Source organism: Akebia trifoliata, chromosome 3 (assembly GCF_017979445.1).
Source record: "Akebia trifoliata isolate Shusen 1 chromosome 3, ASM1797944v1, whole genome shotgun sequence".
In the NCBI taxonomy this organism is placed as follows: domain Eukaryota; kingdom Viridiplantae; phylum Streptophyta; class Magnoliopsida; order Ranunculales; family Lardizabalaceae; genus Akebia; species Akebia trifoliata.
This window is the reverse complement of record NC_141377.1, coordinates 14542349-14554737: the sequence shown is the minus strand read 5'-3', so window position 1 is coordinate 14554737 and position 12389 is coordinate 14542349. Positions and strand designations below refer to the sequence as shown.

Below are 12389 nucleotides of genomic sequence, written 5' to 3'. Positions count from 1 at the left end.
CCAAAATCCCACCAAAACAATCCAAAACGGAACTTTTGAACCATGCTCTATTGTGGCATTGTATTTCTAACTTACGGTTCCACCATTGTTAATGGATCACTTGTAATACGGTCACTTTTATGTGACGTAAGTGTCATGGGTTGTTACCATGTCCAATGTGTTGTCAAGTGCAACGTAATTGTTCGGCCAAATGTTTGGTCAATGTATGGTTTATTGATGTGTGCCAAGACCAGTTGGTCACTGTCATAAGAAATGTTGCGCGGATTGGCATAAGTTTATCCAGTTTGTCGAGAACAACCTAGTTGTGATTATCAAGTGCAAGTGTTTTCACAAAGATAAATCAACTCCAAGCAATTACAGGTGAAGTGTTAAAAGTGCACAAATGTTGGAAGTTTACATGATTATAAGAAAGTTGGATGAAAAGCGATTACAAGCAGCAATGGACAAGTTAGAGCAACATCGTCATTTCTGCTCTAACTTGGCAAAGAGAGTTAAAGATAAATGTTGGAATCATGTTTAGTCATTAGTTTATGTTTAGTAGAGTAGTTTTGGTATTTTGTTGATTTAATACCACACTGCCAACAAGATACTTTTCTTCTTAGTTGCTGCTCTATATAAAGGAGCTTAGGTCTCTGTAGTACCTCCAATTCAAAAAACAAATTAACTATTTTCTTTACTGCAACCAATTGACGTCCAACTTATTTATCAAATAAGTAAAATTATTAACAATATCAATTATCAGAGCAATAGAAACACTGCAAAGTAGGATACCGAAGAACTTTCTCAACACATGGAAATACAGAGAACATGAAGAGATCGTAAGCACCTCAGGTAGCTCAGTTGCCCTAATATCCTGAAGATCCCAATCATTGAATAGTGTACCTTTTCGATCTGTGGAGCTGTATCCCTGTAACAAAGGGAAAAACAAAATAAGAATGAGGGCAAAAACATAAATGAAGATGGATCAATTTTCTAAAATATGTTCCACTACAAAATAGAGGAACCAATAATTAAGAAAAAGAAATGAACAGGAAAAAGAAAGTGATCCAAAACAAACTTAATATATGGTAATTATGAATATCTTACAATCTTGATAAAGATAAAATAAGATGGAATTAGTGAACAAAGTGTCGCTTCAAAGAATATCTACAATCATTGGCTGTAGGCAAATGAAGGGGCACAAACCTTTAATATATCATCTTCAAGTTTTGCTATTAACTTTTGTTGTTCATTCACCTTTGCATTTAGTTCTACAACCTTGCCTTCAGCTGTTTCCAACAAAGACATTTTCTCAGAAAGTTTGACCTGAATGAAGTAGAAGAGAAAAGGTATATTAGAACCATATCGATATGAGACTACTGGAAAACAGCAATTTGAACTTCTCCTTAAAAAGGAGAAGTGTTCCTAAAATGGGAATATCACACAACATCCAGGGAACAATTGTTTTCTTGCAATTGTTTCTTAGGCGATTCAATTAATAGACATAAAGAGCTGAAAACAAAATTAAATGAAGAAAATGGTAAAAAGGAACCTACAATCACAATCACTTTGTACCTTCAACTGTGTGAGTTCATGTTCCATTTTCCGGTTCTTGTCAAGAAGTAGGGACTCCAACTTGCTCATCTCTTCTCCGCTAGTAGCTATTTCCCAATCTTCAGCCTCAATGGAATTATAACCCACTGCCTATAGAGATACAACTAGAAATCAATGGACGTGTACACCAAAACAGTTAGTAGTAGTATTCTAAGCAACAAAACAAGAATAATTGAAACAGACTCTTGATGCAATTAGAACAGTAAATTCTTGAAGGTATGTCCATCAATAACAACTTGAAATTAAACATGGGGATATATGATTCTCTTCTCGAGCCGTAGACTCTCAGATCAAATTGATACAAAGAGATTAAGGACCAACTTAAATGACAGAAAAGGAACAAGTGGCCAAAGATGGTAGGTTAGGTTAGATGATACTGAATTACTCTTCACGGCCAACCAAATGTGTACTTCTTGTCATGGAAAATTCTTAGGTTCTTTTTGGTTGGGTTGAAATAGTTTGTGCAGAAATTTTTTTACAATGCATCATGGAACACTACCAAACAGCACAAGATTTTTTTCCTGGACCATGTTTCACGCAATAAAATAGTGGAAATTTTATGTCCCTAAAATCATGGGACCAGGACAGGTTTTTTGTTGTTTGGCTTATTCCGATGCTCCTCTGAGCAAAGATCATGGAAAAACTTTCCACACGACCAAAGAGGGATATAGAGAAAATAGATTAGCATTTATTCATTTATTTCCGGTTGGAACAAAATGGTCTACATCATCTCTAATTCTATCCTAGATCAATACTAAATTTTTATTTTTTAATTAGTGCCCATGGACATACATGGTAACATAGGTAAGCATCTTTGTATCATCTTATTTCCTTAAATTTTAAATAATGGATACACTGGTGATTCTGTGGATCTGAAAAATAAATAGGAGAGCCAACTCAGGAATATCTTATGCCTTATTCTATCCTAGCTAAACCCTGAAACTTCCCTATTTTTTAATGTGTCCATGGACATACATAGTAACATAAGTAAGCATCTGAGTATCATCTTGTTTCCTCAATATTTAAATAATGGGTGTATTACTGATTCTATGGATAACTCACTCAGGCACAATATAGACCTTATAATGACGTTAGCATTCTCCAACGCCTTTTTCTCCAATAATACCCCTACCTCTTTTGTTATTTAGTGAAAAAGATAAGGGTATATTAGTCTTTTTATATAATAAATGCTTTTTTACATAACAAATACTTGTCTCTCGCATAATAAATGCTAAGGGCGTTTAATCTTTAGAATTAAATGTCTTGTTTGCAATAAATGATTTGGCAATTAATGCAAACAAACATTTACTATGTAACAGACAGCATACTCATATTTTTTTCACTAAAAGACAAAATGAATAGGAATTTTATTTGAAAAAATAAATAAATAAGCGTTGGAGAATGCTATCGTCCCAATGAGGTCTTGGACGTTAGCATTCCCCATATATATATATGGGGTGGCGTTCGGAAGCCCTAAAGAGTGCCAAACATTTTTCAAAACATTGGTCAGAAGTTTCAAAATGGGCTGATGTTTTGTGAGGATGATCTCTATGATGAGGAGATCATCCTCACCAAAAATCAGCCAGTTCTGAAACTTCTAACCCCATTAAAAATGGTTTACAAAAGTCTGACGGTCCACAATTCTTAACTTGTAAAGTAGAGTTAGAAGTTTCGGAATGAGCTGATTTTTGGCGAGAATGATCTTTTCATCACAGAGATCATCCTCACAAAAAATCAGCCCATTCTGAAACTTCTAACCCATGTTTTGAAAAATGTTCGGCACAATGTTTGGCTCTCTTTAGGGCCTCCGCACGCTTCCCATATATATATATATATAGGGCGGCATTGGTAGCCAATATTAGGGAGCCAATTTTGTCCTATATGGCTATATGGCTTAAAAGTTTCGGATTGAGCTGATTTTTTGTGAGGATGATCTCTAGGGTGAGGAGATCATCCTCGCCAAAAATCAGCCTGAAACTTCTAAATCCAACAAAATTGGTATACAAATAGAGGGGTATCATTGAAAAGAAGGAGGGGGGGAGAGGAAAGAATAAAATTGAAGGGATTAAAGAGGAAAGTCAGTAATATGAGATAGTGGTGGAGCCCAAAAAACTGTAGCAACTGGATGAGAAGTTTATGCCATCACAAAGCACAAAATTATATCAACTGTGAGCCCTACAGTTGTATTTCATTATATAGATGAATTTCAGAAACTTACAAGACACAATAAGCATAAAACTCATCATGGGAAGCCACCCAAGAGTCAATTACCAACAACTGTAAAGGGGGAATAGAATCACCTGTAAAATTTTGACTTTTTTACGCAGATCATCGACTAATTTTGTAGTCGGCCTTGTCTGTAGCTCTTTCTTGATCTCCTCAAGAGTAGTGTCCTGCAAATTGATAAAGAAAAACAATAGAAAATTTCAGTGAGCAGCAAGCTTGAAAAAGAGGGAATCTAAGTCACTTATGCTGCGTGATAAAAAATCCAAAGATTACAAATCAAATCTCAACCTGAACAATGTGACTATTGTGTTGGATTCATTTTAGTTAAAAATCAAAATATTTCATTTCAAATTCACAATTCAAGGCGATTCACGATTTGAATAATAACTTGTACAGGCATCTTTTCAAGTAAAAACAATGACAACAATGTTGGAGAGAATGCATTTTCATTCCCGCAATTTGACAGATTATGTTGTATGTTGAGAAGAGATAGAAACTAGTATAATATAGGAGTAAATGATAAAACATGACATTGTTTTTTCCCTTTTGAGAAAAAAGATATTTTGTTTTTAGAGTATAGAACATTGTCTATATAATATAAGGAGGAGATGATGAAAATTGGTTTGTCATCATTATAGGTGTTTGTAAAGAATCTTCACACTACTCACTACATCATGGTTGACAGTATTAGCCATATTATATTTTTCTAATGTTTGGATATTATCTCATAATTGTTGACATATAAAGTAAATATTTACAAACCTTATGACCCAACTACTTTAAACCTATTCCTCATGATTTTCAATGCAATTTGTTTCTGTTGACGTTGAACATGATAAAATATGGTTGATAAAATGTGTACCAACACAACACCTCCAAATAAGAGTAGATGGCTATGGCTACACTTAAATCATTTTTCCAAGCAATCTTTAATATGCCCAAAATACTATACATTAGTGACACAGAAACATAATTAACTAATTATCTAAAAAATATTTAGTTTTGGCATCAACAATTGAAGACTTGAAGGTACGCACCAAATTGGTTAGCAATTGAAAATAGTGCACTTCTGGATAGGACATTGCATTGAAACTGTGTTCTACAAGTACAGTTCCTAAAACTTGCATGTTATCTCAACATAAATACGCTAGGGGTGCAACTTAATTCGGTTCAAACCGAGAACCGAACCAAACCGTGAAATTTGAATTGGTTTGGTTCGGTTTAGACTGGCATCAGTTCGATTTCGGGTTTAAAAAATAAAGAACAGATGAATTCGGTTTGGTTCTCGGTTAGGCAATATAAAAAACCGAACCAAATCAAAAATCGAACCAATATTAATTTAATAAAATATTAAATTTCTATTTGATTTTTAATTGTTACAAAAACTAACCCTCGTCTCTCTCTCTCGTCTCTACGACCTGCGGCCTACGGTTGCCATCGGCTCATCTCTCTCTCTCTCTCTCTCTCTCTCTCTCTCTCTCTGCGGTTGCATCCTGCCACGGTGCAACCTACGACAGGTTCCTCTCTCTCTCTCTCTCTCTCTCTCTCTCTCTCTCTCTCTCTCTCTCTTAAGCTACAAAACAACCTAACGATGGGAGAGATGAAGGAATTTATGCTTTTCCTTGGCAACCCATGGAACCGAACCAAACCGAAATAAGGTCGGTTTGGGTTGGATCGGTTCTAGAACAATTCGGTTCGGTTCAGTTCTAGTTCTCATATAATGGAACTGATCTTGGTCGATTCGGTTCTGATTTTTCTCTAAACCGAACCAACCCGAACCAAGTTGCACCCCTAAAATACGCTATGGAGATCAAGTTAAGCCTCATCTAACTGACAACAATCAATTGGAAAAAAAATTCAGTACTTCTCCACTTAACTCAACAAGGTTAGTGTGAGTTGAATGACAGGAGCACAAGTGTACTTCACGCCACACGACAATCATCCTCTATCATCAGACATTGGGACTCCATCAAAAACTGTCTGGGAAATATAGAAGATAAGCATTCTTCACCTAGTGTGCAAATAGTACATAGTTTTGCAATAAAAGCCAAGCAATTGCTGATCATATAGGATTTGAATACCTAGCAAGCCAAACAATTGCAGCAGCAGTATGTCGTAAAATGCATAAAGCATACATGTAGTCAACTTTTTTCGATCAGTTAACTCAATAGACATCTTCAAATAAAATAAAATAAAAAGGCAAGCTAAAAACATTGCATAAAGGCAAAGATTTTCAAAAAATATTTGGTGAGCGAAATCTCACGAGAGGTGGCCAACAAACCTAAGTAGAACCCCAAACAGAGAATCAAGGAGGAGAACCAATAACAATTTAGGCATATGAATAAATAAATAAAAAATTTCTCGAATTTTGAGTCGGAGCTGCCATTTGCAACCAATAAATGGGAATTGGAGAGCATTTCTATTCTTCTTTGCCATCCCAATGAGGTGGAATTTTTCCTCTCTTCGGAGGATAAGGGAGTTCTGAAATGGTATTTAATGGTTCTTTTTCAATGTGTTAATCATACGTAGCTTTGGAATGGATAAAGTACTCAAATAAGAAATTAAATATCATTGACGACGTGTTTATGTAAATTCTGCTTCATTGTACATGGTGAATTATCTTCCATAATCGATGTAATAATATTTTTTTTTTTTTTCGTTAAAAAAAAATTTGTTGTCACTTATCATCAAATAAATACCTTTTCATTGAGTATTGCATTCAACTTCTTGATCTCATTCACATATTGCTCTCGTTCATTTGACAAAGAAGTTTCCATATTGTGAAGTTCCATGTTCAGTTCGGTGATAATTTTCTCTTTTGCGCTCAAGGAATTCTCAAGGATACTATTTGAATCCAAACTATCACTGCAATCAGAGACATCTTTAGTAAGCTAAAAAAACATTATTTCACAACCAACCAGAAAAACACAACTATTTCCATATCTACTAATATAAGAAAGAAAAAAAAAAAATTAATCAATTCATGGAAAAGGGATAATTGCTTAATGCTTATTAAACAAATAAAATACATGTACATGAGGAAAACCATGAGGATGAAGGCTTGCAGCTTGGAGATACAAATCCAAAATAGGGCTTGGATCTATGGCTCAGTTGATTGACATAACGCATACAAATTTGAGGTTGAGGATTCAAGTCTAGTTTACCCACCAAAAATACAATTTCTCTCTTGAAACAACAATTTAACAATGATTTCATAAGCCAACTACCAGACCAATTTTACATGAGCAAAAGACAGATTCATGCTATTCTAGCATCAAAATGCCCAAGGACCCTTTCAGCAAGGTGTCAATTATCATGTTTCCCACACCTTATAAAGATATGTTGTCCTACATCAATATACGAAGCACTAAATTTTAGTTTAGGTGTCTATTAAAGTAAACTGGAAACATACATATTTCATGAAAATATTTCGAATATGGTGTAAATCAGTATAATTTTTATGAAAATAATATGAAATGATTGAAATGCTGAGGAAGTTTTCATATAGTGTAGGAAATGAAGAAAAATATGTGATAACACACCGATAAATCAACAACCTACAATAAACAACTGTGAATGTGAAAATGAAGATAAGTGACGTTCTGCCACTCATTAGCATAATTATTTGAGAGTTCGACAATTAAAAATAACAATATTATTCATGAAGTCAGAATAATAACGTCACATTAACTACAAAGCCACCAGATATAGATGGACAGATGGTCCCATTGGAATAGCCACCTTTTCTTATTTACATTTTCTTCATTGGTAGACTGTAACTGAGAGCGCAAAAGTCCCTGCAAAGAAGATAATGCAAAGTTAGGATATTTCACTAACAAGAAGTAATTTAGTGCAGAAAAACAAAACCCAACAGTACAATAAGAAAATGCATCTATATTGATTTCAAGAAACTAGAAAGTCTAGGCCATGGTACTTGGTTCACAGTTTACTTTGATCCACAATGTTTGTTTTCACCCTTTTCTCTAAGAAATGCATGGATAAAAAAATTGAATTTGGTCATTATATTTGCCAAATTGGTTGAGAGCTTCCAGTGGTTTCAGGGAATTATAGAACTATTGATTTACATTTAGATTTACTGAAAAGTAATGCAATCCAAATCCCTTATGAACTGTGAGCATATTCAGATGATAATGATATGAGAAGCTCCCCTTGCTAATCACAGAAAAGTTGAAGATCAAATAGAATGTTCTGTGCGTAGTGAGTATCCTTTTTGTCATGTATTGATAAAGCAAAATAATCTTCTATTTTTAAAATGAATGCCGATGAGTCAAAAATATGCTTAGCTCCCAGCATGATTCAGGATATCAAAGAAATATGTTCCCCACTAATAGCTCTAAAAGAGTCATGCATACACACTGAACTAATAGAAACTACAGAAAAAGAGAAAAACAAATCATATGTACAGCGATACATAACCAATTTCTTATTGGTTTGAATAAAATATTATAATATTGCAACATAACAATAGGGTGGCCCAATTTGGAATCATATCAAAACCCAATATGGTTGAAGCTTTGCATAGAAATGTATGGGTCAGACCAAGAGTGTTCAGGAGTTGTAACAAAAAAGTATGTCAGGTAACATTTACTTTTGAGGTCATATATTTGTTGAAAATGTTTCTTTTGCAATATGTTGGATGGTATGGAAAGAAAGAAATAGTCATATTTTTAAGTAAAATGAATGCAATGTTCATGCTGTCATTGTGAAGGTTAAAGCCTCCCTATACCAGTGGGTCAACCATCTGAAAGAGTAGGGGGCTGCATTTCAAACATTTTGTATTTAAATGCAATAACATTGTTCTTTGGGCTTCAGTAGTCTAGTCTTGTCTTGATTTCTTTTTTTCTTTTTTTCTTTTTTTCTTTTTTTCTTTGGTACAAAGGATCTGCTCCGCTCATGTAACTTCCTTTACATTGTTTTCAAATAGCATATGAGATGATATTCAATCAGCATAGGATCGCCCAATTACATATCTGGTCACATATAATCCAGAAAAAAAAAATTTAATAGAAATATAAAAAGTTAGAAAAAATAGGGAAAATCTGCAATTATTATAGTAATTTTAGAAACACTACTGCTGGAGTGACACTGGATTTACTATGATTTTTACATTTCTGATGTGGAGGTGCACACATAACCGTAGATGTGTTTACTCGTATCGTCAGGAAACATCATCTATGGTTATGTGCACACCTCCACGTCAGAAATGTAAAAACCGCAGTAAATTCAATGTCAACCCAGCATGACTCTTTTAGAAAATATTCTTATTTTCAATTTCATTATAATATATTATATTTGCAAATTTAATAAGTTTGTAAGAATGCATAATGTATATTACAATATATTATATTTTTGAGATCAAAGAACGCTAAATAAAGTGGAAGCAACTACGAAAACGGAACTTGTACTAGCACAAATAAGGCTAAAAGAAAGCATTAGAGAATGATAAAACAAACTAAGGATTTTTAGATTCACCTTCTCCCTTTCAAGACTATGTAACCGCATCTGAGCCCGTTCAGCTTCATCCATAAGGAGGTTTACTTCTGTTTGCTTTGCAGCTCTTTCCTCCTCTAAGTAGATTAATGAAATAGGATGGCGTTAAGAGTTATTTCAAATGATTTTCAACTTCTCCTTGAGGATGGATGAAGCATCTGGAGCCCATTCAACTTCATCCATAAGGAGATTGATGTCTCAAGTGGCATGATGAAAGTGCACTAATACAATCCATACACATATTGGTATTCAAAATCTTACCTGATTGAGCACGGAGATCAAATAACTGGCTTTGGGCCAATTCATGCAATTTCTGCATAGTTGAAACACTTTCTTTAGCTTGTCGTAACTGATCCTGCAACTGTAGCTCCCTGTCTCCACATAATAAAACATGTTACATGTTCATGTAAGACACGTGATAGGGTACACGTGAACTAGGGGTGAAACTTGGTCCAGTTCAAACCGAGAACCGAACAAAACAATAGCTTTGGGGTGGTTTGGTTCATTTTGGAACAAGTTATCGTTCGGTTGGATCAAGCTTGCATAGAACTGAACCGAATCCTTATGATATATAAATTTATTATGATATTTTTTAATAGTTAGGACATCAATTAATGACATTTTTATGGACAAATTAATGATTTTTTTATGGATAGATTAAAGATTTATTGTATGAAATATTATGTTTATTATATGTTTGTTTTTTCATTAAAAATATGAAACTTCCAAAAGTTTATAAAATATTGCCAATGTTCGCTTCATCTCCCAATCTGCCATCAAGACAAGATGAAGGCATAAAAACCTTCATCCTTTCTCAGATGACAGGAATACAAGTTTGAAAGTCTGAACAAGAAGTGGATACCTTTCTTTTAAGACCTCCAGTGTTTTCTGATTCTCTTCTGACAAGCTACGCTGCTTGATTTCCACAATTTCCTTCACTTTTTCCTCCATCTAAATTCATGTCAAAAAAGACAAACATTCAAAAGGAAAAAAATGGTTGCAGAGATACAAATATATGTTTCACTCATGTCGATATCCTACATAAGGGAAACTGATGCCTACAACCAGTGAATTATATTATGTTGAGGAGAAAAAGAGCACAAAATAGAGGGCACTGCAACAACTCTACTTAGAAAAATTTAGTTGCAGACCATACATGCTACAAAGACACAGAATTGGTTTATATCGTTCACATGAAATATTTAATGTATTGTTTTATATTGTAGTGTCCACAGCATTACTTATAGTGGATATGAGCAAACAAGGAATCACTAACAGAAGAGATGGCACAAGACAATTGAATCCAGGAACAGGATTTGTTCAGCCAAACCAAAACTTTTGGGATAAGGATTTGATGATGATGACGATGACGATGTGGATGCTGACATATTAATATGGAAGAGGTTTGATCTACTAATATGCCAAATCTGTGATTCTTAATGTTCTTCTTCTCCTCATCTTTTCTAGTGCTTTCTAGCTCCAATACAATCAGAATAAATACTTCCAACAATCTACACATTCATGTACACTCATCTTTATAATACAGGCAAAACTCCCCGTGGAAAGGAGAGAATTTTGTAAATGTTCTCAATATGTTTCAGAAATGTTTAATTCAGACACTCATCAAACCTGGTTAATTGAGTACTCAAAACCCTATTTTGTGTGTGGCCGTGCGAACATAATATTTGTCAACTCAATCATATGCTCTTTCACAATTATCACAAAAAACGTACGGATGAATTTTCAAAATTTGGAAATCGGTTAAGAATACACCATCCCCCATCAAATTTAGTGCCTAGGGATCTTCAATGGGATGTCCAGTAACAGGAGAAGTTCATTATCCTGACCCACATAATGGTAACATTTGTAGGCCAAGCTGTCAAGAGTGTTAGATAGGTAGCAATGTAATAAGGTGCATTGAGATGCACTAAATCATTTCTATAAAGATTATGATAAATCTCCTATCAGATTAGGATCGTATTATAAGGGATATGATTAAATTGGGATTGGATTTGATTAGATTAGGATTAAAACTGTTAGGATTTGTTATGTTGGGTATTGTATTTGATGAATCAAATTAATCAAGAGAATAAATCTAATATTAGATTTTCACATGGTATCAAAGCTTACGGTATATTGAACACAAGATCTTGGTAATTGTCACTCTACCAGTGGTGACACCACCGGTGGAACCTCCATGTTCTCAAACCATTCTTATGTCTGATAGGAATTTCATCAAACATGTTACATGCATTGCAGATCAGCCTCATACTTTCTCATCTCAACAACCATTCATCTGGGTATTTCATCAACTGGTTTGTGCAACAACAAATACACCATCACAGCCTTTAGCAAGAAAGGATTATGGAGAGCCATGAAGGTTCAGGGAAGACAAGTTTGCTCTTTCAAACAGCACCATGGCACTTATTAGCAAAGGCAGTGATCAAACCTAGAACCTGGTGTGAAGAACCCATGGAGTGAGGTGTCATTCCATTCGCTAGCCTCTGTTGACGTATTCGCATCTAGTTGTAGAACTCCATCATCCATAATGCATTTTCGTCTTCATAGTTGAAGGTCAAAGATTAGGTTTCCAAATAATCCTTATTCCTACTTTCTTAGAGGTAGAAAGAAGAAGAATAAGTACATTGTACCAAGTCTTTTTTTCAATATTGTAGGTAACCTTGCCCATTCGACATCATTCAGTCATTTGTCCATTTGCCAGCCAATATAAAAAAAGGCCTAAACCTAAAACCCCGTCCATTAACTCATGTTTTTAAATCCAAAATCCATTTGTGGAAAAAAAAAATGTAGCTTATGGGTATATATAATCCAAAGCTCTCCTTATTAAAAGAGCCTCTGAATCATCCACAATCAAGTTCCTTTTATCTCAAAAAGCCCCTGAATCCATAATGATCAAGCTCCCTATTCATTTTGAACCTCTTAATCCTTCATGATCAAGTTCATTTTGGCCCATATTCATTTTTCAATTTAATATCCGACAGGTTTCAGTCTAGCCTAAACCAATCATGGCCAAATAGCTCCGCTTTTTCTACACATTT

The 12389-nt window shown here is 34.5% G+C and overlaps 1 protein-coding gene across 1 annotated transcript in view; it reads right to left on the bottom strand.

Moving 5' to 3' along the window:
• LOC147406042 (protein CASP) overlaps window positions 1-12389 on the bottom strand; it is a 54426-nt gene that overhangs the window by 29637 nt on the left and 12400 nt on the right. Inside the window, exons 5-13 of the mRNA XM_086433961.1 lie at window positions 10193-10281; window positions 9592-9701; window positions 9313-9407; window positions 7561-7616; window positions 6519-6684; window positions 3894-3986; window positions 1555-1683; window positions 1186-1305; window positions 827-907 (exon numbers count right to left, since the gene is read on the bottom strand). Of these exons, the coding sequence (XP_086290087.1) occupies window positions 827-907; window positions 1186-1305; window positions 1555-1683; window positions 3894-3986; window positions 6519-6684; window positions 7561-7616; window positions 9313-9407; window positions 9592-9701; window positions 10193-10281 (939 nt within the window). The remainder of the gene's footprint in view (window positions 1-826; window positions 908-1185; window positions 1306-1554; window positions 1684-3893; window positions 3987-6518; window positions 6685-7560; window positions 7617-9312; window positions 9408-9591; window positions 9702-10192; window positions 10282-12389) is intronic.